At 53.2% G+C, this 25,467-nt stretch overlaps 11 protein-coding genes across 11 annotated transcripts; 7 read left to right on the top strand and 4 right to left on the bottom strand.

The window, feature by feature from the left end:
* Positions 1–1,152: 1,152 nt before the first annotated feature.
* Positions 1,153–1,647, top strand: CKM354_001132200 (uncharacterized protein; the record flags this gene model as incomplete). The annotated part of the gene is made up of 1 exon (XM_044806806.1): positions 1,153–1,647. One exon carries the CDS (start codon positions 1,153–1,155, stop codon positions 1,645–1,647), a length of 495 nt encoding a protein of 164 aa, XP_044662741.1.
* A 2,267-nt stretch (positions 1,648–3,914) lies between these two features.
* On the top strand, positions 3,915–4,697 carry CKM354_001132300 (uncharacterized protein; the record flags this gene model as incomplete). The annotated part of the gene is made up of 1 exon (XM_044806807.1): positions 3,915–4,697. One exon carries the CDS (start codon positions 3,915–3,917, stop codon positions 4,695–4,697), a length of 783 nt encoding a protein of 260 aa, XP_044662742.1.
* An 867-nt stretch (positions 4,698–5,564) lies between these two features.
* On the top strand, positions 5,565–7,244 carry CKM354_001132400 (uncharacterized protein; the record flags this gene model as incomplete). Its single annotated transcript, XM_044806808.1, has 1 exon — positions 5,565–7,244. One exon carries the CDS (start codon positions 5,565–5,567, stop codon positions 7,242–7,244), a length of 1,680 nt encoding a protein of 559 aa, XP_044662743.1.
* A 755-nt stretch (positions 7,245–7,999) lies between these two features.
* CKM354_001132500 (uncharacterized protein) lies at positions 8,000–9,056 on the bottom strand (the record flags this gene model as incomplete). The annotated part of the gene is made up of 6 exons (XM_044806809.1): positions 8,000–8,061; positions 8,113–8,193; positions 8,266–8,533; positions 8,589–8,688; positions 8,744–8,800; positions 8,968–9,056. The coding sequence occupies 6 exons, from the start codon at positions 9,054–9,056 to the stop codon at positions 8,000–8,002; spliced, it is 657 nt and encodes a 218-aa protein (XP_044662744.1).
* A 339-nt stretch (positions 9,057–9,395) lies between these two features.
* CKM354_001132600 (rRNA-processing protein SOF1) lies at positions 9,396–10,796 on the bottom strand (the record flags this gene model as incomplete). Its single annotated transcript, XM_044806810.1, has 2 exons — positions 9,396–10,739; positions 10,794–10,796. The coding sequence occupies 2 exons, from the start codon at positions 10,794–10,796 to the stop codon at positions 9,396–9,398; spliced, it is 1,347 nt and encodes a 448-aa protein (XP_044662745.1).
* Positions 10,797–11,345: 549 nt separating this feature from the next.
* Positions 11,346–12,269, bottom strand: CKM354_001132700 (uncharacterized protein; the record flags this gene model as incomplete). Its single annotated transcript, XM_044806811.1, has 1 exon — positions 11,346–12,269. The coding sequence occupies one exon, from the start codon at positions 12,267–12,269 to the stop codon at positions 11,346–11,348; it is 924 nt and encodes a 307-aa protein (XP_044662746.1).
* Positions 12,270–13,105: 836 nt separating this feature from the next.
* On the top strand, positions 13,106–14,448 carry CKM354_001132800 (proteasome regulatory particle lid subunit RPN6; the record flags this gene model as incomplete). The annotated part of the gene is made up of 2 exons (XM_044806812.1): positions 13,106–13,376; positions 13,442–14,448. 2 exons carry the CDS (start codon positions 13,106–13,108, stop codon positions 14,446–14,448), a joined length of 1,278 nt encoding a protein of 425 aa, XP_044662747.1.
* Positions 14,449–14,866: 418 nt separating this feature from the next.
* CKM354_001132900 (uncharacterized protein) lies at positions 14,867–15,524 on the top strand (the record flags this gene model as incomplete). The annotated part of the gene is made up of 2 exons (XM_044806813.1): positions 14,867–15,317; positions 15,370–15,524. 2 exons carry the CDS (start codon positions 14,867–14,869, stop codon positions 15,522–15,524), a joined length of 606 nt encoding a protein of 201 aa, XP_044662748.1.
* Positions 15,525–16,913: 1,389 nt separating this feature from the next.
* CKM354_001133000 (uncharacterized protein) lies at positions 16,914–18,656 on the top strand (the record flags this gene model as incomplete). The annotated part of the gene is made up of 1 exon (XM_044806814.1): positions 16,914–18,656. The coding sequence occupies one exon, from the start codon at positions 16,914–16,916 to the stop codon at positions 18,654–18,656; it is 1,743 nt and encodes a 580-aa protein (XP_044662749.1).
* An 842-nt stretch (positions 18,657–19,498) lies between these two features.
* CKM354_001133100 (kleisin alpha) lies at positions 19,499–21,437 on the bottom strand (the record flags this gene model as incomplete). The annotated part of the gene is made up of 2 exons (XM_044806815.1): positions 19,499–21,118; positions 21,174–21,437. 2 exons carry the CDS (start codon positions 21,435–21,437, stop codon positions 19,499–19,501), a joined length of 1,884 nt encoding a protein of 627 aa, XP_044662750.1.
* A 611-nt stretch (positions 21,438–22,048) lies between these two features.
* Positions 22,049–25,270, top strand: CKM354_001133200 (Ca(2+)/Mn(2+)-transporting P-type ATPase PMR1; the record flags this gene model as incomplete). Its single annotated transcript, XM_044806816.1, has 2 exons — positions 22,049–24,614; positions 24,669–25,270. The coding sequence occupies 2 exons, from the start codon at positions 22,049–22,051 to the stop codon at positions 25,268–25,270; spliced, it is 3,168 nt and encodes a 1,055-aa protein (XP_044662751.1).
* Between the last annotated feature and the right edge of the window lie 197 nt (positions 25,271–25,467).

Consider the following 25,467-nt stretch of genomic DNA (forward strand, 5'->3'; position numbering starts at 1 on the left):
ACCCGGCCTGCCTATCGGGAACGGAAGCTTATTCAATGGGCTGCTCTATGAAGGCGACAGTTGTCGTGCAAAGCCGAATGATTGCCAGAAATACAGAGGTGACGGGACTGTATAATTATCCATACGTGCAGATACCGATAACTGCTGGCGCAGAGAAGCTCCCCCCAACTGGTGCCACGTGTGTGCCTACAGCGTGGCCGACCTCAAACACGACTCGTAGACCCGTACCTGCAGACTACACCATCTCGAGTGAGGCTCGCAATCTTGTTCCGCCTTCGCTGGGCACGCGACAAATCGCCATGGGAGGAGTCGTTCTATTCTTTGCGCATCTTGCGCAAATCATTTAAGCCCCCCTGTCAGATATTTTGCAGAAACGCATTGCATCTGAGATGGGAAATTTTCAAGATTTTGCTGCATATCTCGTCCTGCGCTTTTGCGCACTGGCGCTCAGGATTGCTGCTCCAGCTGCGAGTCAGTGCGTGTTCGAAACACGGTCCACATGCAGAGGTTCGTCGGCCCGGGATGAAGAAGTGGGTGCAGTGGAGAATCGAGTGTAGCGGAAGATCAGACGTCACCTCGAAAGCACGCGGTCACAATTTGTTTGAACTGCTCCTCCACGAATATGGGGCAAAGCCCCATTCCCACCATTGTCCCAACCTTCGCTGGGCATTGGCGTCACCCAAATTCACGTCAAGCTTCACATGCAATGCCAGGCTTGGCGTCTCTGGCCAACCGCGCACGTGTTGCTACACTTACCGGCTCAACGGCGATTCGACACGAGTCCTGCGCGCAATTCTCTTGCGAAAACATTTTGCGCTACTCAGTCGCCGTCTCACTCTCAACTCGTCTGCAGGGAGGACGCCAACAATCTCTCGCTAAGGCGCGACGAACGGCCTTTATGAGGCACGTGTTCAGCCGAGCTTTCATGACCACGAATAGGACCACTGCGAGACAAGAAGCGAACCAACTCTTATCGCTTCGTCACAAGTCTACGAGGTCTCAGGTCAAGTTCATGAAGCGATCTCCTGACAAAACGAGCGAAGTCATGCCCGCGACCAGCTCACGCGCGCGCGCCGAGTCAGCGACAGACTCGCTACTACGCTGAACCGAGCGGCCGTTGTCCTTGACCACTTCGTCAGTCTCGAGGCCATCATGATTCTTCTGAAGAGCTTGATTGCGATTCCTGGCATCGCACAGATACCCGTAGCCATCTCTGCCGCGTGGTTCTCCTTTTTCTCGCGCTTCTCAAAATGGACGAGACATCCGAAAGTCAGCAAGATGGAAGCTCCAGCTCGAATGCCGCAAAGCATTACGCCGATATCCAGAGATATGGCCTACGAGGCAAAGGCACGCAATCAAGCACGCCAAATCGGCCGTGCAGCGTCTATGTCAGTGGAGGGCAAGGCGGATACTGAACAAGCGACAACCGATCCCGCGAGGACTATTCGAATTCTGCTCAAGTTTATCATCGTGGTCGCTGCGGCATACGTTCTTGCTGCTCGCTTCGGCTCACAGCTCCTGCAGTACACATTGTACGTTGTCACAGACATCAGATTCATTGCTTACTTCTGTATCCTGGCTGTTGTCTTCACCTGGCTGCGCGATCGCGGATTGGTTCGAGATCCATGCTGGTGCTACGGAATGTAAGGCACGGGTACATCATCAACGCTACCTGTGGAGAGAAGCATGTCGAGAAACTGGTCGGACCAAGTTGTTGCGCAACTCCAAATTGAGGCTAGGCGGGTTGCATCCCGACATCTGGTGGAGACAAAGGGCAAGCGGAGAACTCTTCAATCATAGCCTTTTCTCCCACAGACGCATCCTACTCACCGAGAATGTTCGCCGCTCGAACGACTTCTGGTCGACTGCATAACATATGCACGAGCCCTTTCCCATGCCTCCTACGAGTTTTCAGTCCCTGCTTCATTTCCACGTGCATCCAGCGATGAACTCGACAGACCTTCCTGCACGTGCAGTGCGGGAACATTGGAATCACGAGTGCGCACTTAAAGCTTCATCTTACATGTCTGCGATCGACAAAGGACACTCAAACGATGTGCGTATGCGTAAAGAAGTGGTCACAATTGCGATGGTGTCTGAGAGCCCGATGTGGGCCTGGACAGTGTCTGTTGGACCTGGAGCTCAATACGAGATGGCCGGCTGTAGCGGTCGTACTGTTGCCCTTCCTTTTGAGGCTACAGGCTCAATGCCCATGGATTCTTCATCAGATGCGCTCATTGTAAAGGAGTTTCTCCCCGAATCCTTTCGAGTCAATACGCCGAAGAGCTGTCGAGCAGGTTTTGTATCGCACTTCTACAATAACAAGCAACTACCCGGTGAGATAAAACCATGCGAAGGCAGGTCAATCCTCTACAACCTGTTAGTTGCATGTGCAGGTTCAAGGAATACGCTCAAAGGCCTTTGGGGGTTCTCCTGCCTTTTAAGCTGCCCTAAATCGGCAGCTCAAAAGGTTAAAACCGTGTGCGAACTTCGTATTTTCCTCTTCCAGACACGATAAAGCTTACTGACTCCCGCACAGACAATTAATCGAGTCGGAACTATGGCGGATATATTATTCCTTCAGAGTAATACCAAAATAACATACACGGCGTGAACTTCGTATCTTCTTCTTGCAGACACGATGAAGCATACTGACTCCCGCACGGACAAGTAATCGAGTAGGAAATACGGCGAATATATCATTCGTTCAGAGTAATACCAACATGGCATACACGACATAAGACTTCACACCGAGGAGGTCCAGGCGTTCGAGCACCGCCGAGCGCTTCGCATAAAGCTCTCGCCATTTGACCTCCCAATCTCAAGAAGGCTATCTCTAGCATACTACGCTTCAGTCCTACTCACAGTCAACGCTACTTCGATCTTCCTACCCATCATGCACTTCTTCGGTCCCGGAGTACTATGCCTTCTAGTTTCCGGCATTAACGCCAGCCCTGTCAAACCTGCAGTGTCCCCAAGAGATGCTCATCTCGACCATGAGGCTTTTCTTGAGCTTCTGGACCCCCGTGGAGTTCTCGATGGTGCTCTCAAAGCTAGACAAATCAAGGACAAGAAGCCGAATGGACAACCCTGTGATGGAAATTCCGAAGACGTAGCGGCATGCAGAACTAATCACCTCCGCATGAAAGGTTGTGATGTAAATAGTAGGTGTCCTACTTCGATTCCCATTGGAGCACAGCCTCTTGTGACCACCTGTGATGGTGAACTGACGAGAACCCTAGAGTGTATATCTGCAGTAGCATGGCGTGGAGGGTACTGCGCATCGGCTTCAGCTCAGGGCGGAGACGGTAGGTGACGAGCGAGCCTCTTCGAAGTTAACAGCGTTGCACGAGCTAATGTTGAGTACAAAAGATGTCACCCTAGATCTAGCATGTCTCGAATCCATTCCCAATTTCACGGGACCGTGCACAAACTGCGATCCCCGAACTACTCCTAAGTGATCAGATTTTGGAGCACGAGAATTGTGGCGTACCGCAATCGTTGGCAATTGCGTAGGTCCATAGGACGAAGAAAGCATTTTTGGATCCACTCTGCTTGATAGAGGAGCTCGCATACAGATCCAAGAATACCTGCTTCAGTCACGTGCTTGGCCCATCTCCACACGCGTGCTGTAAGTGAACACTGAAGTCACGCTCATTCACTTAAAGCTTCACTTCACGTGCAAAGCCCCACTTGGCGCAATTAGTCACCTTGGCGGCTTGCTTGCTTGTGCCCCATTTAAGCACACGTCTCTTTCGCTCTTTCTCAGCAAACTTGCATCGCAACAATCAACGCAACACTTCATCGCTGACAGCATTCGCGCAACACTGCTCCTGACCTCTTCATTCAGTATGGTATACACCAGTCACAATGCAGCTTATATACTAACAATTCGTCAGTCACCAAAAGCCAAAATGAAGTCCGCCGCAACCACTATGCCGCCTCACTCGAAACTGCCTGGTGAGGGACCATGGGTCCTCACAGAGGACGAAACTACTTCCAGCCGTCCTCTGAAGACTGCCGAGTCTAAGACCGAGTCGACTGTCGAGTCCAGCATCGAGTCCAAGAACAACTCAATGGCCAACAAGACCACGCGAAACCACCTTCCTGAGACGTCGCGACCGCTCGACAAGGACAAGAACAAGGCTGGCACTTTCCCGCTACGCATCATGGCCCACACCGTGGTTGATCAGGTCGCAGACTCTATCGAGTACGTCATGCGCACTAAGTACATTATGGTACTTCTGCTCGGACTCATGTCTGCCATGATTCCTGGCATCGCAAAATCCACCATCCTCACCGCATGTACTGTGTATCTGCAACTTCAGTTCCCTCCGACCGAAGAACTGAATGAGGTCCTGCCTGCAATCGCCGTCCGCCCTCAGCAAGACATATCGAAGCTTCGCGCGACTGCTCGCCGCCACAAGAAGGCACTTGTCAAGCCGAGAACCGCTCAGTCGCCACTCACGAATCCAGGCGCTCAGCTGGCTGTCATCGACCCGATTCAGGCAGGACGTATCGATGCGATAGGGCGTAGCCGAGTCATGGTCAAGTTCCTCATCGTTTTCATATTCGTCAGCGTGCTTATCATGGAGTTTTTGGTGTGGACATTCGGCAACGCCAAGGAGACCCATCTCGGCCACTACTCGTGCGTCACGGACACGGTGACTGGTCTGCCCAACTGTGTGGAGGTCTAAGAGAAGGTCTATGCTGCCAGATCGAGTGCTCAGAGTCGCCCTCGCCGCAACAAATAGAGCAGCGTATGATGCACTTCGTCTAAACGATCAGCTGAGTATCAAGGGTCGAGAAGCTGTTGGACAGGTTTCACAAGAAGACATGGTAGAGGCAAAAGTTCCTCAGTGAAGCTTCGCCTTGTTCCCAGCACGAATGCTATGTGCTTACCTACAAAGTTCATAGCACGAAAAAGAGTCTGCTCTCAATGCCCTATGGAGTCATCTCCGCTACCCTTGTGCTTCACGTTTGTCTTCGATACTGTGATCTTTCTTTGAATAGTTGATATGCCTTTTCGATCGCGCTCAGCAATGATCAGATCGTTTGCGAAAGAGGATCAGGGAATGGCTGCTCTTGATCTCGCCGCATCGCCAGTTCAGGATTTCTTTCTCTCACATCCCTCATACTTTTGCCATGTAGGTGTACGCAAGTCCTTGAATCAAGGCCCAGGTAGCCGAATTCCGGGCAAGAAGTAGGCCGCAGTGAGCAGACACGAGGGCGGAAAGCAAGAGAAAAGCGGCAATCATTCATGTTTGGTGGATGATGCCTTCCTCAAGGCTGCTGCTTGTTCATGCTTTGTCGCGGCGACAATGTTGCAACGTCAACATGTTTCGAAGACTTGAGATGTGGGAAAATGCGAAGGTGATGGCTACGACTGAAGTGCACAGTCCCACTCCGCGCCAAGACGTTGGACCCCTTGACCTCACCCCAATCTCAGCCCTACAACGAGCCAGGATCTACGCGAATAGGAGCGGCTTCTGACCGCAGCTCACGCGATGCATCCAACACCCAGTTACAACCACGGTCCCCAGCAATAACAGCGCTCGGCGGAAATGGACGGATCTCGCCCGAGGAGCGGCAGCCTCCTCTCTCAACCATCAACGAAATACAACGCATCCAGCAGTCGACCTCCCATACACACTCCACCAGCCTCCGCGATCGACCTCGAGGGTGGAGGAGCAGCGACAGCGGGTGGAGACTATAAGAGAGGCTCCGAGTCCGATCAGTCCATCGACATGGAACTGTCCTCCATGCACTCCTCCGACGACGAAACATATCCATCCGCCCACGACGGCGACTACGACTCTGATGATGAAGAGACGGGCTTGACACAAACTGAGCGCAAGAAGCGGCGTAGACGGAGACGGCGGAGGCTGTCCCACTCACACCATGCACATCTCACAGCCGAAGAGAAAGGAATAGCAAAGACCGCCCTCATCCGGCGTCTCCTCATCAATGGCCTTCTCATCCTGCTGTGGTACTCGTTCAGCATATCCATATCTGTCTACAACAAATGGATGTTCTCGGCAGAGAACCTGGACTTCCACTTCCCCTTGTTCACCACCTCCATACACATGCTCGTGCAATTCTCCCTTGCAAGCCTGGTCATAATATTCTTACCACGATTCCGGCCAGGAAGAGACAAGAACGGCAACATCATACCTGCAAACCCGGAAGGCGATGGACAAGAGCACGAGACGCATCGCTATGAACAAGTCGGAGAACAAAACCGACCCCGCCAACAACAAAAACCACCCCTCATGACCAAATCCTTCTACCTCACCCGCATAACCCCCTGCGGCAGCGCCACAGCCCTGGACATTGGCCTAGGAAACTTCTCCCTCCGCTTCATAAGCCTCACATTCTTCACAATGTGCAAATCTTCCGTCCTGGCCTTCGTCCTCCTCTTCGCCTTCATTTTCCGCCTCGAAAAACCCACCATCAAACTCTGCCTCATCATCCTCCTCATGACCGTCGGCGTGATCCTCATGGTCTCTGGAGAAGCAGCATTCAACGTACTAGGTTTCATCCTTGTAATGACAGCATCACTGTGTTCTGGATTCCGGTGGTCTTTGACACAAATCTTACTTCTGAGGAATCGAGCGACGAGCAATCCTTTCAGTTCGATTTTCTTCTTGACGCCTGTCATGTTTTTTGTCCTATTTATTCTGGCTGTTCCGATCGAAGGACCACGAGCCGTTCTGGCAGGCTTGAACGACTTGACAGAAGCCAAAGGGACCTTTGTTGGCGTTCTTCTATTGCTCTTCCCAGGATGTCTGGCGTTCATGATGGTCGCCGCGGAATTCGCGCTTTTGCAGAGGACATCAGTGGTAACACTCTCCGTTTGCGGGATCTTCAAGGAAGTGTTGACAATCAGTGCGGCGAGCGCGACGTTTGGTGATGAGCTGTCGCCAATTAATGTTTCCGGGCTCATTGTCACGATCGCAAGTATCGCAGCATACAACTGGTTGAAATATTCAGGAATGAGCAAGGAAGCCAAAGATGAGGCACATGCAATTGTGTCGGCCGCAGAGGCGGATGTACAGTCTGGAAAGAGGAGCAGCATAGAGCAGGCGGATGAGTTCGCAATTGGAAGAGACAGCATGGGATCGGAAGCTGGAGGTTTGATGCGAGATTCATTGCATTTGGCTGCAGATCACGACCGAAGTCGAGGGCCTCAGAAGAATGATAATCTGAGGAGTCCGACGAAACGACCAGAGGATTTAGAGTAGAAATGTACTAGTATATGCATATGACGACAAGCCGTAATGAAACGGCCATGATTGACACAAGACACATTGTCTATTCCATTGCTGTTTAAATGTATTGCTGCGGGACTTGCAGCGTATTGGCGTAGCATGGCGCTGCAGAGTACCGGCCGCGCATCATAGTAGCTCACCTTGTTGCCCTACAAGCTGCTGGATGTTGGTGTTAGTGGACAATAGACATACAGAAAGAACTGAAATGACCCTGCTAGTTAGTGCCGCTTCGTCGCAGTCGCAGTCGAGCATGAGATAGCTAGCTCAGGTCGATCGGAAGCGTGTTGCTGGCGAGGGACGGCGGGGACCGACGAAGGATGGGGATGGACGTGGACGTGGGCGATGGAGGGTTGCTGTCTCTGGTTACGGTCGCTCGAAAAGGCAAAGACGACGAAGGACGGGGTCGCATCGAGGGAGACGACGGCGGGGTGGAAAGTCAATACGTTCGATCCGCTTCGTGGAAGACTTCGGCCGTTGCTAGCTCGATCCTGTGAGAATGAAGTTGTATCTTTGCGGCAGTCTCAAAACCCGTAGTCATGCTGATGTTACACTTTACCAAACGCCAACTCAACTCTTCCTTTCGTTCCCGCTTTATTGGTGTGTTCGCTTCGAAGGAGGTGCGTCGATAGTTCTCAGTCTCGAAGTGCTGCTTGCGATCGTGGGTCGTTTGATGATCATACGTCGCGCATTTTTACGTCGAGAGCTGGTGAACTGCGTCAGTCAAACCTCTACTCGGCAGTGTCCAGGTCATCATGAGCAGCTGGTGGTGCTTCCTCCTCTCGTGCCTCTTCTGCGAGGCTATCAGTACGCTGTGTCACATTCTCAGGAGGTTTCTACTCACCCTTGGCGGTCTCGCCATTGGTTCCGTTGGCCTCGTACTCGCGCTCGCGCTCGTCTCGTGCCGGGCGATCGGCATCACGGTCTGCGTCGCGGTCGTCGTCTCGCGCGTCACGATCCTTCATGTCCCTATCCCGATCGCCCCGATCCCGGTCACCTTCTGGGCTGCGAGTGCGGTCGCGACGGCGGTCATCGCGGTCATCGCGGCGAGAACCACGCTCGTAGTCGCGTTCGCGTGCGCTACCCTCACGATCATCGTCGTAGCGACGGCTTCGTGGAGGAGAACCAGAGCGGCGTCGTGGAGAGCGTTCGCGCCTGTCACGACCACCTCTCTCGCTGCGTCCGGAGTCGCGGTCGCGAGAATCACGAGGTCGGTCACTGCCTGTGTCGAATCTCCAGCTGGCTGATGGTGGTGTGCGTGCCCACTGCGTATACCTCATCAGTAACGTTGCTGCGCGCTGGGTATTGCAAGATCCTTACCTCGATCTTCAGCAGGTCATCACGGCCGATGCGCTTGTTGTGCATCTCGTAGTATGCATCATCAGCGTCTCTGCGGTTCTCGTACTCGACGAACGCGAAACTATGTTGTGTCAGCTCAGCCAGCATTTCGTGGCCCACATATCTGTTATACTCACAGTCTGCTGGATGCAGTACGAGGTGCCGGAATGTCGCAACGAACCAATCTACCGTATCTTCGGCATTGTCAGTTTTGCTTCGAATGTTCGTTTCGTAGATGATCGGCAAGGTATCTCAAGATGCAGCAACAGGCGTTATACGCCATGCGAGATGCGCCGAGTGCACAATGATGCGGAGGGCGTGGGAGCTGTGTGTCGAGGAGGTTCTGTTTTCGGGGACGTACCGTTCGAACTCGTAGGCAAGGTCGCGGGCGCGGGTGCCGTGGCCGAAGCCAGTCACGTAAAGAGTGGTTCCGCCGCCGCGCGAAGACATGATGGAGGAGTTATGGTGGGTTCGTCTGAGGGTTCGGAGAGGGCGGTGGTGGTGCGATGAGGTGATCGAGATGTGGTCAAAGGTTGGCAGAAACGAAGAGAGGCAAAGAACTGGACGGAAGCGGAAACATCCGAGCCGGAACTTTGGATTTGATTGGACGATCTGGCTCGCCATCGACCATGGCTTTCGTTGGAGAATTGCTATGGTAAAGTACAACTACTTTTTGCTACATTCGACTATCCCCAGTCGTGCTATCATGTCGCACCTCTGAATGCTGATCATCCGGAACGCCGTCGCCATGCTGTAAACATCAAAGTCGTAAGAAGAGGTTTCGTGAGATTACTGCTCCACGGCCACAACGGCTTTTTCCCTCTCACTTCTCCTCTTCTTCTGACCAGCTCGCGTGTGCTTCCTCTCGTTCTCCTCGCGTCGCTTGATCGCCTGCAATTCCTCAGTCTTGATCTCCCCGGCCTTCTTGATCACCTTGGGTAAATGTCGGTGTCTGGCGATTCTCTTGATCTCTGGCATATGCTTCCACCTCTCCTTCAGCGCCTGATCATACTCGATCTTCTGTCTTTCCCTTGCAGACTTGATGCCATTTCGCTCGCTAGGATTCGAACGCCACAGGCGGACGTTACCATCATCTGATCCAGAAAGGACATATGCTGAGTCTCCAGTGAATGTGCACGAGAAGACACGCTGCATGCGCTTGGTATGATATGGTTCTCGGCTGCGGCCAGATTTGAGGGGTGTCCATAATCGAATCGATCGATCGTACGAGGCTGAGACGAGTTCCTGTCCAGTTGGCGACCAGTCTACACACATGACTGCAGATACATGGTCCTTGAGTGTGTTGAGGGCCTTCGTAGGATTCCGCATATCGAATATATTGATGTCATGATCTTCCTTCCCCACAGCGATATTGAATGGCTCGATAGGATTCCAAGCAATGCTGTTACCAGCCATACGAAGCTTCTGTCGGTGCAGTGCGGACGAGGTCCGGAGATCGTAATATGTCAAGTAGCTGTCGTTAGACACTGCTGCTAGAATCGAAGTCTCGGATTGATTGAACTTCAGATCAGTTATCGTGTCGATCGCGCCTGTGAACGTGTGGCTCTGGAGTGGTGTATCTGAAGGATGATCAACATCGAAGACCTGCACCGTGGCAGATGCCGCGACAGCGAAGTTGCGCTCATGCCGGTGCATAGTCAACGAGGAGAACGAGTTGGTGCCTGTCCACATCGCAAGCGGCTTGCTGCCACTCGTAGTGTTGTACGGATCCCAAAGCTTGACATATCGATCTGTCCCACAACTCAATAACTTTTGATCTTGCGTCCAGCATATGCCCTTGACCAGGTTCTGATGTGCTTGTGTCTGCCACACTTCTTCTTGCGTGGGAAGGTCCCAGACCTTTACGACACCATCGCCACTGGCACTCGCAAGCCGCTCCAGAGCCTTCGGGTCCTTGGCTAGAGCATACACTCCGTCTACATGACCTCTTCCCAATTGTGCGACAAAAGGCGCAGCAAACATGCGCTCAAGCTTTGTGGCATTTAGGGCGCGTGTGTATTCTCGTGCCCGCTCGAATGGGTGCACTGCGGGATCGAGATTTCGAGGTTGGCGAGCAACATCGCTGCCAGGAGTTTGGATGGAGCTCGTCGAGCGAGTGAGCGCTTTGATTTTCTACATGAGTATCAGTATGCAATACACAAGCAGAAGTGCAAGGGTGCGACTTACCATCGTGCAGCCATGTTCGTCGCAAGAAAGTCAAGAACGAAGAGACGATAGAATCTCAAAAATCGGAGAGGGTCCGGTCCGTTGCGGGCCGAAGAACTTTAAGAATCTCGGCTGCGCCCGCACCTGCGACGCGATGAGAGCTCCTCCGCTCTCCTGTCCTTTAGCCGCGACAACACAGTGTTGATGCGCCGCCGCAGAAGCATCGAATCCAGCTTCTGGGGTCAGCGACATGGCATTCTAGCGATGCCATCATGCGCCAATCTGACGACGGCACGATACATGTATTTCTACCGCACCGACGAACACGCAGCTTCCCAGCAGCTGTAGACGCTTTGATTCTCGCCTCTGAGGTCTCGGGAAAGATGATAATGCAGCAGTCAAGACGAGGAGGAGATACGTCACTGCGCTATCAAACGACATCCTGATATGAAACACGAACTGGAGGAGTTCTTGCCTCGAGCGTGCAACGAGATGATATCTGACACTACATTTCCGATCTCAAAGTGCTAGACAAAGCAATCTAAACAACTGATCTAACCCTAGAGTTCTGATTCAAAGCTGGCCAAAGAACGAAACGAGCTTTTCGACAGCGTGGTCCACATATTCCGACTTGTCGTAGAGCGCGATATGCGACGCGCCTTCCACGACAAATAGCTCCTTTGGGCCCTCGGACAAGCCATAAGCTTGATCGCTATAGAACTTGGTGTCCGCCTCGCTACCAGCGATCAAGAGCAATGGCTGCGTCAAAAGTGTTGGAAGCAGCGCGAAGACAGAATATGTCATCATTCTGTCCAGACTGGTCATCAAGAATCGGCCCTTGGAATTGGAATGCTGGCCACGCGATGTCCGGTAATAGTCGTAGCCCTCTCGAAGCATGGCTGGAGTCTTTTCATCGATGTCTTCGAGCTTTTCGGGAACGAAAGGAATGTAGACTGGGGGCGCGCCGTTGGCTTCAGCCGTTCTCTGCGCTGAAAGCGCCTCGAGCGATTTGATCTGCTCGGCCGGAGGGATCGGATGGCCAAAGAAGCTTCTTGCCGCTTCGCCCATTGGTGTTGCGCTGATCCCGGCCACGGCCTTGAAGCGTCGTTCGATCTGGGCGACGGCGAGAGCGTATCCACCACCCGCGCATACCCCATATACGCCCATCCGCTCAGTGTCAACGAACGGCTGAGTGGTCAAGAAGTCCGCTGCGCATCTGGCGTCTTCCACCCTCGTCGTTGGATCTTCCAAGAGACGCGGCTCTCCTCCACTCGCACCCTGATAAGAAGAGTCATAGACCACTACCACAAAGCCATGGGTGGCGAGCCGCTGCGCATAGAGGCCGATCGTCTGCTCTTTGACACCACCTGCTGGATGAACACCGACAAGCGCAGGGTATTTCCGGCCTTCTTCGAAGTTCGCGGGTAGATGAAGATGCGCGGCAATGCGTACACCTCGATTGTGAAAAGTAACTTCTTGGATCTTGTTGGCCGCCATGGTTACGTGGAGAGTATCGGAGAAGTCGAAGTTTTGGAACTTGAAGCTGATGAACTTGAGCGAGTGTGTCTCTGGAAGCTGGTTGAGGGCATGTCACATTATATGTACATTGTCGCTGGCCTCTTCGGATGTTGTGACGTGCCCCTATCTCCGCCGGTTGGGTTCGCTCAGGTGGTTGAACGCTAATGGAAGACGCATAGCATTTAACTGCCGCATTGAAGCTTGAACGCAATACAAGCTGTGTATCTGAGCTTTCTTCGCGATTCCTGTTTGCGGGTCATGACTGCGCTGACCACGAACGCATTATGTCCAGGACCAGATCTCTGAGTAGGTTTTCAGATCTTTGAATAGAAAATGGAGGCTTGGAAGGCTCTTCCACCCATGTAGCATTGATACAGTACTGCCGGAGAAAACTTTGGAGTGATGTCGGCCACGAACTTTAAATCCGTCCGCCAGATCTCTTAGTTTACTGCACTTCGCTTTGAATGCGAGTGTGGATCTGGCTTTTGCGATAGCGGCACTGGCATGATGGCCGTTTCTCTTCAGCGACTTCGTTCGTACTACAGTGTTGCTTGGTTTGAGCAGATAGAGTTCATAGAGCGAGCCACAATAATCATGGTGTCTAGAGAGACGAAGCTGCAGCTGCCTGAGGCACCATGACGATCTCCAGCAGATCGCGGACATCGCGCGGCAACACCGACGCAGCTGTTTGTGCCTGAAGCTCCGTTACAACCACAACACACGATCACTTGTCATCGCATTTGCACTGTCTGCCCATCTTCGCCGACCGCACTCCAAATCTCCATACTAATCGCAGCGGTACTGCGGAGCCGAAGATGGCGATAGACGATACTGAGAATGCGAAGCGGATAATCGCAGCCCGGAAGCTGGCCGCAACCAACCCACGGCAGGCAGAGATCGTCTACAAGGACATTCTATCAAGACCCCCGGGACAGAATGACAAGGCATTGCGCGATTTCGAAAATGCTCTCACTGCGCTCGGCGAGTTGCTTCGAGATCAACAGCGCACACAGGACCTCGTCAGCCTCATAGAGCAGACGCGGAATGTCCTCACGAGCTTCGCGAGGGCGAAGACGGCGAAGTTGGGTAGGTCGCGAAACCTTGCGAGCGGTCGGCGTTTCTTGCAGAATATCTCACTGACAGCGTGACAGTACGACAGTTGCTCGACCTCCTCGCCGCCATCCCCAAAACCACCGACACGCAGATCGCCGTTACCAAATCATCGATCGACTGGGCTGTTTCTCAAAAGCAAGGATTCTTGCGACAGAGTCTGGAGGTTCGGCTGGTGAATCTGTACATGCAGACACAGGCATACTACGATGCGCTCACTCTCATCAACAACTTGCTCAAAGAGCTCAAGCGGTTGGATGACAAGTTGGTGCTGGTCGAGGTGCAGTTGCTGGAGAGCAGAGTCTACCACGCCTTGGGAAACATTCCTAAGGGAAGAGCTGCACTGACGAGTGCGAGGACAAGCGCGGCATCAGTGTACACACCACCACTTCTGCAAGCTGGGCTGGACATGCAGTCTGGACAATTGCACGCTGAGGATGGTGATTTCAACACAGCGTTCTCATATTTCATCGAAGCCATGGAGGGCTATCACGGACTGGATGATTCTACCAAGGCAACTGCTGCTCTGCAGTACATGCTTCTCTGCAAGATCATGCTCAACCTCAAGGACGACGTCGACGCGCTGATGACCTCGAAGCACGCCATCAAGTACGCAGGAAAGAACTTGGACGCCATGAAGGCCGTCGCTCGTGCACACAACAATCGGAGTCTTGAAGAGTACGAGCAAGCTCTGCACTCATATCGCTACGAGCTCGGAAGCGATCGCTTCATCGCATCACATTTGCGCCGCCTCTACGACAGCATGTTGGAGCAGAACTTGATCAAGGTCATTGAACCATTCTCGCGCGTCGAGATCACACACGTTGCGAAGATGGTCGGGTTGGATGTTGGTCAGGTCGAGCGCAAGCTGGCACAGATGATTCTGGATCGAGTCATCATCGGCATCGTTGACCAGGGGCAAGGTGTGCTCGAGATTTTCGAAGAAGCGGAGCGGGACAAGGGCTACGACGCCGCGCTCGACACGATTGGGAAGTTGGGCAACGTGGTCGATGTGCTGTACGCGAACCAGGCGAGCCTGCTTGAGTAGAGTCGAGCACATTTCATGAAGCATGAGAAACGCGTGCTGCCACTGTACCATAGTCGCTAGCATAGACTGGCAGCAAGCATGAAAATGAAGCATTCACGAACTCAACAAAGTCATGATTCCCAGCAGTGACTTCTGACCACTTCGCTGACGTTTGCCTCTTTGAGCGTCGGAGATACGACCCTGACCCTGGTCTTGGCGAGGCAGTGACCAATGACGCGCCTTCCTCATGCGTCCCGACTTGCGGGAACTCGGCCGAGGCGAGAACCACAAAGCTCTGAGAAGTATGATGCAGCCCATGCTTCATCATTATCGCCTGCACACCTACAACCCTCCACCACACACTCTCCATCACCGAAACCGACCAATTCACCTCACAAGAACCTCAACTTCCTGCGCCTATCCGTGAGAAGCCACCACAATGTTCAAGCGTGTCCTCGCCACAGCGCCGGTCACGGCCACCTCCGCTCTCCGCACAGCAGCGAACTCAACAACACGAACCGCCTTTGCCGCACGGACAGCAGCGCCTGTAGTCCAACAACCCGCTCGCCGCTCGTACCATGAGAAGGTCCTCGACCATTACAACAACCCGCGCAATGTCGGCAGCATGAAAAAGACCGACGCAGATGTCGGCACTGGACTCGTTGGTGCACCGGCCTGTGGAGACGTCATGAAGCTGCAGATCAAAGTCGGTAAAGACAAAGACGGCAAGGACATGATTGAAGATGTCAAGTTCAAGACATTCGGCTGCGGGTCTGCGATTGCCAGTTCGAGTTATTTGACCGAGTTGGTGAGAGGAATGACACTTGAGCAAGCCGGCCGGATCAAGAATACGGAGATAGCGAAGGAACTTTGCCTGCCGCCTGTGAAGTGTGAGTATCTGTTCAAGGACAATATGGAGGAATATCTGCTAATTTATGTCAGTGCACTGCTCCATGCTTGCAGAGGACGCCATCAAGTCCGCCATCAACAACTACTATACCAAGAACCCCAAGCAAAAGGCCACAGATCTTGGAGGTACTGGCGCCGCCATGCCTAAGATCGAAGTCGAGACCGTGACTGCCGGTGCGGCGGCGTAGAAGCCCGCAGAGAAATTGAAGATCCAAGACTTGAACCTTCACCGCCACGGGGGCGGTTGAGACGGTAGTTCTTCTTTGTGATGATTATTTAGCGACTTTTGAACATAATCGGCGTTGGGTTTCTCATCTGGGGACGGCCAAAGTCTTGTTATATGGATGAGAGGCGGGTGACGGTCTGTATGATACCAGATTGCGTGTGCTTGTGAGATGAAGTGATAGACCATCCAGAATAGCATGGCAAAAAGCAAAATCGTAACGCTCGTTCTACGAAATCTGCCACCTTCGAAGGCCTGGGTGACTCTTTGTACATATAGTTGGCTGTGCATGAGCGGATGGGACGATTGCGAGATGTGTCACGCCACGAGCTGATGTTGTGATGCTGTGTTGCGGCGTCCATCTGATATCCGCGTATCTGATCTCAGAGGCGTGGCTGCTGCTCTTCCATGCAGCCGTGCCTCCTTTTCCTGAGAGCATCTTTAACTCGTCATGCAGGCACTTGCAATACGAAGACGAGACACCAGACTCTCCTTTCTCCTCGTCTCCTCACCTCACCTTTCCTACCGCAGCAGCATTGACATGCTCCGTCGCGTCATGCATGGACGCCTCGACGTCTGGGAGTCGATTTCTTTCTTCGTCAACCACGCATTCCGCGGCAAACGCGTGCGCTCCTTTATTTCCTCTCGTGCTCAATACTTGGCTTCTGCCTCGAGACATTGGCACTGCTGCCTGCACTACATTAATCGCATCCGCCGAAAAGCTTGGTCCTGCCTGAGGACGGGAACGGGGTTCAAAATGCAGCGCCGACCTGGCAATTTCGAACCTCGAAAGTTCTCGTTCAGGAGGCTTACATACACAACATTCTCGATCGGCACGGAGCGGCCGCATTGTAGTACGACTTCCATTCGCACGAAATCGACTGACTTTCCGATACTGCAGTAGCTGGTCCACCAACGGCGTTCTGTTCTTAACTCCGCGCATGCTATGGCCAATTTCGCCAAAGTACGAACGCCACGAATTGCTGGTCTGCATGCTAGCTCGTATGGTGGTGAGATCCACCTTCCATCAAGAACGATCTCTGTAAGGATGAGGCTCTCGGCGCCATTCGGGATGCGGTACTTCCGGTAGGAACATGCAGCCAGGACCAAACACCGCGTGCGGCTGGCCTCTAAACTCAGTAATCACGGTGAGTCGAAACGACAGGCATTTTGATGACTTTACTACTGCATTTGCTTCAAAGCTGGGCGTGGACCATGTCCGGTATGAGAACAACTGACAAACAGCACTGAAGCGACGTTTCGAAGCCGAACTTCTCCCATCTATCTCACAAATTCATACAGCTGAAGGCCATCACGAAGGGCTGTCTGGCGAATCTCGCGTTGCGCAAACAAGATGGGCATCTTGAAGGACCTTGAGACATTCATGGTCAACACTGGCCAGCTGAGAGAGGCCGGCATTCCATCTGTGTCAGTGGCTTATCTCGATGATCCTCTAAGTCCGATACAGCACAACGTTACCTCAAGAGGCGAAGAGAATTCAGAAACGATATACCAAGCCTGCAGCATATCAAAGGCAATCACAGCATTAGCAGTCGCCAAGCTTGTGGACCAAGGCAGACTGAAATATGAGACCAAGGTCATCGACCATATTCCAGCAAATATCATAAACGCAATTGTCGACGATAAAACAAGACATTTGCTACGATATGTGACGATAGCCATGCTTCTCAGTCATCGGTCCGGCTTGTCCCAACATGGCTTTCCCGGATATATGGGCGAGCCTGCATTGTATGCGGAGATATTTACTGGCAAGCCGCCTTCCAACACGCCGCGGATACGGTTTGATAGCTTCCCTGGGAGTTGCTTCAGCTACTCGGGAGGAGGCTTTACCCTTCTGCAGTTAGTGCTGGAGCAGATCACTTGGACACCTTTCGCCGACTTGATGCAGGAAATGGTCTTGGCGCCATTGAACATGCATCGAAGTCGGTATGGCGATCCAGCTCCTGGGGACAATAACTATGCCAGAGCTCATGTAACTGCCTTCACACCCGGCACTCCCTCACCTCGGGGCTACCATCGATTCACGGAGCTTGCAGCAGCTGGACTTTGGACGACTCCTTCGGATCTGCTCAAGGCGACCTCAGCAATACAGAAATCGCTGTACTCAAACGACGGTTTCTTGACGACCAAGACGGCACGCAAAATGCTCAGTCTGGCGGCTCCACATGATGGGGACTCGTCCATGGGACTTGGATGGGCTCTCAACGAGACTTTCTTCGGGCATTCGGGAGACAACGATCCAGGCTACACCTGTTACGTGCTGTCCACGCACAGAATCAAAGAAGTTCCAGACTGCATCAACAACCCTCGCCTCATGAGTTTCGCCATCATGACGAACTCCTCCCTCGGGTGGCCGACAATCAAGAAATTGGTAGCCGCGATCTTCGCGTTTCGAGGTTGGCCACAGTACGACAAACTCCCCGCATATGGAACATTCACGGATCTTGTACCTTACCTGGTGCCCGAAGGTGTCAACTTTGGAGACTTGTGGACTGATTTCGTTGGCACATGGACAGCGCGAAAGAAAACGCCGCAACCTAGGAACTCTCCACCCACACCAACGATCTCCATAACACCAGCCAATGCGTTTTACTCTTTCCAGTCTCCGCAAAGTCAGACTTCCCAATCCCGCGTTCAGACGCCTACTTCGCTGGTGAATTCCCTGAACCTGGGAGGCATTGGAACAGGAACAAGAACACCAACCAGCACAACTCCAGACGAAGTGACTGTGGGAGAATGGGAACTCTTCTCGGATAACGGCATCCCGATGCTTGCATTCGAAGGTGTTGGCGAAGCTATGCGACTACATCCAGGTGCAGCTCCTTGGTACAAGTTAGATGGCCGCGTCGACCAGACTTTTACTGTCATCGGGTTGGAACTGGCGATCAGATTGTGTTCAAATAAGAAGTACCTCGACTGGGGTGTCATGAATGGCGTTTCTCCCGGTGGTGGTGCGGGATGGCATGCTGTGCCAATAGGCGGTGGCGAACGAGACGGTGGCGCGGAGGACGAATTGTGGATTGAGTTAGTTCAAGGAAATGATGGGGACGTGGTGACATTGAGGAGGGTAGGATGAGACGACCAAATGAGAGACAATTGTATGAGAAAGCAAGAGTCTGCTGAGGAACATGTATGGCCGTCGGTCGGTCATCTTCGGGTTTCAACAATTTAGTACTCACATAAAAACCACGAAACACACCATCTCAACTCCCACACATTGCCTCTCCATTCAATGACAAACAATCAAAGCGACATTCACATTCTCACCTCGCATCCGCTTTCTTGCCTTTATCCAAGCAACAGTATCCGGCTGATGTGCAAAAATCTGCCCCGAATTTCCAAGTCAGTAACCCTAATGAGATTTAACCCCAAACCCTAACGAGAGCGTCCGCACGTCACCAAACGAGAGGAGCACAGCAGGCGAGCGCATCAAATTCGATCCACGTTGCCTTAATTCCTTTTATCCAACTAGTAATTACGACTAAGCTACCCGGTTGCCTTCCATCGTAAGACTCGCTCAAGAGGATATCATAAAATCGCAAGGTTAAAAAGAAAGGAAGAAGGATTGCAACCGCAAATAACAACAAGTGTCTCTCTTCATGAATTCTCTCGTGCTTTAAAGCACTTTGTCCGATGTGAGATCGTCTTCAGTCGTAGACGAGCTAGCTTCATCCTCTCTCTCAGGACTCTCTCCTTTCATTTCTCCACTGGGGCCGGCGGCGATCACCGCATAACGTCCTCCAACTTTCATGCTTCCAAATCTTTTCAATCCTCCTCCAAACCTTCCAAGAACGGCGACAGCAACAACAATAACGCCTAAAGCGCCATCGCTCAAATTTTTCAAAAAAAGTCCCCTCCAATTTCCGATAGGTTCCAATTCGTCTTCCTCGTCATCACAAGCCAGAAGAGAGATACCAATCAAGCTTCGATCGAGACCTCCGTAGCCAACTCCCTCGCCCTCGAGGCGGCCGCATCAGCAGCAGCAGTAGCGTCTTGTTCCTGGCTAGCAATCTCTCCACCGGATTGCATCTCCGCCCAGTCACCCCATAGTCCTCGCTTCCCTCGGACCTTGATAGGATTACCCAGACCCTTGCTATCTTGCTCGACCGCGATTGCGTCCTTCGTGCCAAGGACAAGAAGCTCGAAGAACATTTTGGTCGCATCCTGTCGTGTAGTCTGAGTTTCAGGGCACAGATCCGTGAATTTGGCAACGGTCTTAACGCGTTTGCTAGGAGTTGGAGGTTCATTAGCGTCTTTGGGGTGATCAGGAGCGAAATGTTCGCGAAGCATGTGGACCATCTTCTTTGTGCCGATGGCCACGGGGCCAGATTGTGAAGGATGGAGGAGAGGAGCTTCGGTGATATCGAAATTGACGCCAGCGTCATAGGCTTCGTCTTCGTGGATGTCATCGTCGAGGTTCAGCGGGGCTTCCTCATCGTCAACGGTGGCATCAAAGTCTGCTCCGGGTCCTCCCATTTGGACACCAGAGTCTTCGTCGACGGGAATCTCGAGCTGGGGAGTTTCCTGCCTGTCGCTACCTGTATCAACGTCTGCAATTCCAGAGTCTCGCTTGCGTTTCTTGTCGCCTGCGCTGCGAACGACTTCGAGAGATAGGATGCCACGGAGTTCAGGTGCCCAGCCTTGCATGCGACCATCACCCATGAGGTCACTGACGAAGGTGCCGTTGCGTTGCATTTCCATTAGAGACAAGAGGAGTGGGTCACGAGGTAGATATGTAGGTGCCTTGGTAATGGCAGATCGATCGTCTTGAAGTTTCTTGATGTCGGCGTTCTTCATGGTGGTCTCGTGGTCCATGCGCACGAGCTTTCGTCGCTTGACGCGCTGCGCGGCTTGGACCATCGTTTCGTCGTCTTCATTCAAGGCTGCCTGATCGAGTTGGAATGTCCGTTCCAGATCCCGCTCGACGCTGCTGCGCACGGTGGATAGAGGGGACACGGAATCACGTTGCCGTTGCTCGGCGGCAGCTTGGGCGCGTTCAAGAGCAGCAGCATTGGCCCTCTCGACATCCTCATCCATGCCACCCATTGCCATGTCATCATCAGCTCCAAGAAGTAGATCATCAGGTTGTTCGGTAGTCTGCCGGAGAGTCGTGTCATTGTCGAAACCAAAATCGAGCCCAAGATCGTCATTCTCGAGAAGAGTCGGTTGGTCAGGTCGAGGAGTGGCTGCACGACGGCCCATTTCAATACTTGGGCCATCGCTTTCGGGTGTAGCAGCTGCACGCTCATCGTCGGGTTCCAGTCCCAGATCCAGGCCAAGATCATCGTCGTCAAGTGCCAGAGCGCGCTTCTGTGTACGCGTAGGAGTCTGGGAGTCCATGATCTGACTCATGCCATAGTCGAGAAGGGTTGGGTCCTGTCCTGGCGCACGCGCCTCAGGTTCCCGGAGAAGTTCCTCAGGATCAGGCATAGGCGCGAAGAGATCTAGATCAGTGATTGTATCCGGGAGAGTCAAAGCAGCTGGGTTAGCTTTGTGGGATTGATCACTCGGCAGGTCGACGTTTCCAGGCCGGAATGCCTGTTCTGTAGTCAGTATTGCGGCTTTCTACGCGTTCCGTGTATATATGACGCACCATCTTGATTTTGAGCAATGCATCACTACAGTCGTCCATCAAGTATTTGGCCTTTCGGTTGTAAATCTTGACGACTCCCAGCAGCAGCTGTCCGCTCAGACGAAGCGCGAGTGGTGCCTGGTTCTCGCCGATAATGTCTTTCACATTGTTCTCCAGGTTCGCTTGCATCACATTCTGTTTGGTAAGCTTCCGGTCGAGATTGGAGGCGAGCCAGACGCGAGCCAGTGGCCCTGTCTTGGACAACAGCGATGCCTCATAAAACATGGTTGCGGTACTGTAGAGGATATAGTCGCCCTACGCGACAACGGTGGTGGTGTTTGCAGTGGAGTGGAATGGGTAGTGGTGGGATGACAAGCAATGCGCTGCGTGGTGATGTTCGCGTTGTTATGATGCGGCGCTGGACGCGTCTGCCTGTGGTCGCAAATGGCCGAGCGCACGTCACTCGGCGCCGCGCATGTCGTGAATGTCGCAAATGGATCGCAAATACCGTCGTGGCCCCGAGCGCGCGGTGTCGTCGGGTGGTGGCGGCGTGCGGGCGGTGTGGTGAGGTGTTGTGCGATGGTGGTGATGTGGGCGTGCGAGACAGCGAGAGCGCTGGCGTTCCTGGCTGTCTGCTCAATCCGGAAAGACGGGTGGCTGGGAATGACCGACCGGTTATTGGCGCGTACCCGAACCTGCTGGCTGCACGCGGTCCGACAGGGATGTTTTCCCTGAGAGAACACCTTTGCGACTCGCCCACGTCTATTGCTGTACTCGATCGATTCTGTGGCTCCAGCACACCACGCGATACCGACAGATAGCGACGATCCGACTCGATGCGATCACGACGACGACGAGAGAATTGAACGCCGGCCTTCTTCATGGCGGGTTAGAGAATGTCGAGATCCACCAGTCCCAGCACCATCATCCCGCTACACCACCACAATGGATCCACGACTCCGTCCAAGCAACACTCCCCATCCCTGGCACCGCCGTCTACAGGAGGCAGCCACTTGCGGAACAGCAGTCGCATCAGGTTGCCCGGCCAGCAGTCGGTGACATCGCAGCATGCCGTGCTGACCCTCAACCAAGTCGCCGAGCGGCATTCCACTTCGCTGTCGAATGGCTTGCACCCAGGAGAGGCTAGTACACGATTGCACATACAAGGACCGAATGAGCTGCCAGGGGAGGAGCCAGAGCCGCTATGGCTGCGCTTCGTCAAGCAGTTCAAGGAGACGCTCATTTTGCTGTTATTGGCAAGTGCTGCCATCTCGGCCGTAATGGGCAACTACGACGATGCGCTGTCGATCGCCATTGCTGTGACGATTGTCGTGAGTGTAGCATTTGTGCAGGAGTATCGAAGTGAGAAGAGCTTGGAGGCTTTGAACCAGCTGGTTCCACATTACGCGCATGTGATTCGGGGCACGACCGCACCGGCTTTGGAGGATGGAGATTTTGACAGCGAAGAGAAGGCCACAAAAGCGAGCACCACCATCTCGGCCTCGCAGCTGGTGACTGGTGATCTGGTCTTGTTCCACACTGGGGACAGGATACCTGCAGACATTCGCATTACACACGCTGCGGACCTTAGTATTGATGAAAGTAATCTGACGGGTGAAAATGAGCCGGTATCGAAGAACCCCGAAACTCTTGGGCCAGTCGCATATGCGAATGGCAGTACAGATCCGAGCACCTTGCTTCGCAGCGGGGAGATCAGGTTGACGGATCAACACAATATCGCTTTCCAAGGGACTCTAGTGAGGTCAGGATACGGGCAGGGAATTGTCATCAGCACGGGAGGCGACACAGAATTTGGTGCGATCAGCGCATCATTGGCAGAAATCGAGTCTCCACGGACCCCTTTACAGGAGAGCATGGATCGATTGGGCAAGGAGCTGAGCTACATGTCCTTTGGAGTCATTTCTCTCATCATGCTCGTGGGACTTTGGCGAGGAAGGAAGTTCTTGGAGCTTTTCCAAATCGGTGTTTCTCTGGCTGTCGCGGCCATTCCCGAAGGTCTTCCGATCATTGTAACAGTCACACTCGCGCTGGGTGTGCTGCGCATGAGCAGGAGGAACGCCATTGTGCGCAGATTACCTTCGGTGGAGACACTGGGCTCAGTGAATGTGGTGTGCTCCGACAAGACAGGTACTTTGACGCAGAACCACATGACAGCAACGCGAATGTGGAGCTTCGGTGACAACAAGCCACAGGAGGTCGACAAGGTCAGAGCGGAGGCGCCAAATGCCGCCACCACTCAAGCAGTACTACGAAGTGCCAATATCGTCAACAACGGCCGACTCAACACGCATACCCATGGTCAAATCACCGCGGCAAGCGCTGCTGTACTTGCCAGCACAGGTGGCCAAGATGATCTTGCGAACGCTAAAAGCAGATGGGCAGGGCAACCTACAGATGTTGCACTGCTCGACTTGCTTGATCACTTCCACGAGGACGACGTGCGCGGCCGCCTTGGAGATCGCAAACACGAAGTACCATTTTCTAGCGAGCGAAAGTGGATGGGTGTGATATTGGAAGGCTCCGATGGCGACAATACAGCCTATGTGAAAGGCGCCCTTGAACGTGTCATCACCAGATGCGACACGTATATCTCCAGCCAAGGAGAAGTGGTGCTTGATGACAAGCGCAAGCAGGAGGTCGATACTGCAGCGCGAGAAATGGCCGAAGAAGGGCTGCGCGTTCTGGCGTTCGCTTCTGGTCCCGTGCGATTGCGGAATCTACCCAGCCGCAACGTCAGCAGAGACGTGAGTGTGAGCAGTCGGTCTTCGACGCCAGGTCTAGGAAAGCCAGCACAGAATGGAGAGGAAATGTACACCGGACTCTGTTTCGGTGGGTTGATCGGCATGTCGGACCCCCCTCGCAAGGGAGTTGATCGATCCATCCGACGACTCATGGCTGGCGGCGTGAAAGTGATCATGATTACTGGAGATGCTGAGACGACTGCAGTCGCTATTGCCAAAAAACTAGGCATGCCTGTCAACCTGAACTCAGCTATCGGCTCGCCAGTGTTGCGAGGTGACCAAATTGACCAGATGAGTGAAGCCGACCTTGCGGATGCGATGAGCAGGATTTCCATCTTCGCACGAACGTCGCCCGAGCACAAGCTCAAGATCATCAGCGCTTTGCAAAGTCGAGGGGATGTCGTAGCCATGACCGGCGACGGTGTTAATGATGCGCCAGCACTCAAGAAAGCAGATATTGGAATCTCCATGGGCAAACTAGGCACAGACGTGGCCAAAGAAGCGGCCGACATGATTCTCACGGACGACGATTTCAGCACGATTCTCAATGCCATTGAAGAAGGCAAGGGCATTTTCTACAACATTCAGAATTTTATTACATTCCAACTGTCAACGAGTATCGCAGCACTCGGGTTGGTCATGCTAAGTTCCCTCGGGGGTTGGAAGAATCCTCTTAATGCCATGCAAATTCTTTGGATCAGTGAGTACACTTACTTTATCCACATACAGCACGTTTACTGACGACGTGACCCAGATATCATTATGGACGGCCCACCCGCGCAATCACTCGGCGTCGAACCAGTCGACCCAGCGCTCCTGACACAACCTCCTCGACCTCGCGACGCACGCGTCCTTACGCCTCGCCTCATTCGCAGAGTCCTCCAATCTGCAGTCGTCATCCTCATCGGCACTCTATACACCTACGTCTCCAACCTCACAGCCGAAGACCTCGCCGCACACTCCGTCAGTGCCCGCGACACAACGCTGACCTTCACCCAATTCGTCCTCTTCGACATGTTCAATGCTCTATCCTGTCGCTCTGCCAGCCGCTCCGTTCTCCGTGGCGAAGTCCCCTTATTGCCTGCACACTGGATCGGGAAGAATGCTGCGCAAGGGCAAGAAGGCAATGTCATGTTTACTTATGCTGTTCTGGGCTCCCTGATTGGACAGGCGATGGTGATTTATTTCCCGCCTTTGCAGTCCGTGTTTCAAACGGAAGCATTGAATTTAATGGATTTGGTGAGGTTGATTGCGTTGGCGAGTGTGGTTTTGTGGGTTGATGAGGGGAGGAAATTTTATGAGAGAAGGAAGGCTGGAGCTATGATCGGGGTGGGGAGGTTGTCGAGGATGGTGTGATTTTGCGATCAATGCGTTTTTAGGGTACGTTGTTGCATAAGGTTGTAAAGCAAGGGAAAGGACAGGAAAGCAAAGCGTAGGCGTTGATGGCTGTGTGTAGGAAAGAGGGACAACGTGATGGGCCGGGCTAGTGAGGACGCTCTGACCGACTGGCACGTCAAGGCTGTCTTTTGTTGTATGTATAGTGTACATTGTTC

The sequence above is a fragment of the Cercospora kikuchii genome (genome assembly GCF_019650295.1).
Source record: "Cercospora kikuchii DNA, contig_00008, whole genome shotgun sequence".
Taxonomy (NCBI): Eukaryota; Fungi; Ascomycota; class Dothideomycetes; order Mycosphaerellales; family Mycosphaerellaceae; genus Cercospora; species Cercospora kikuchii.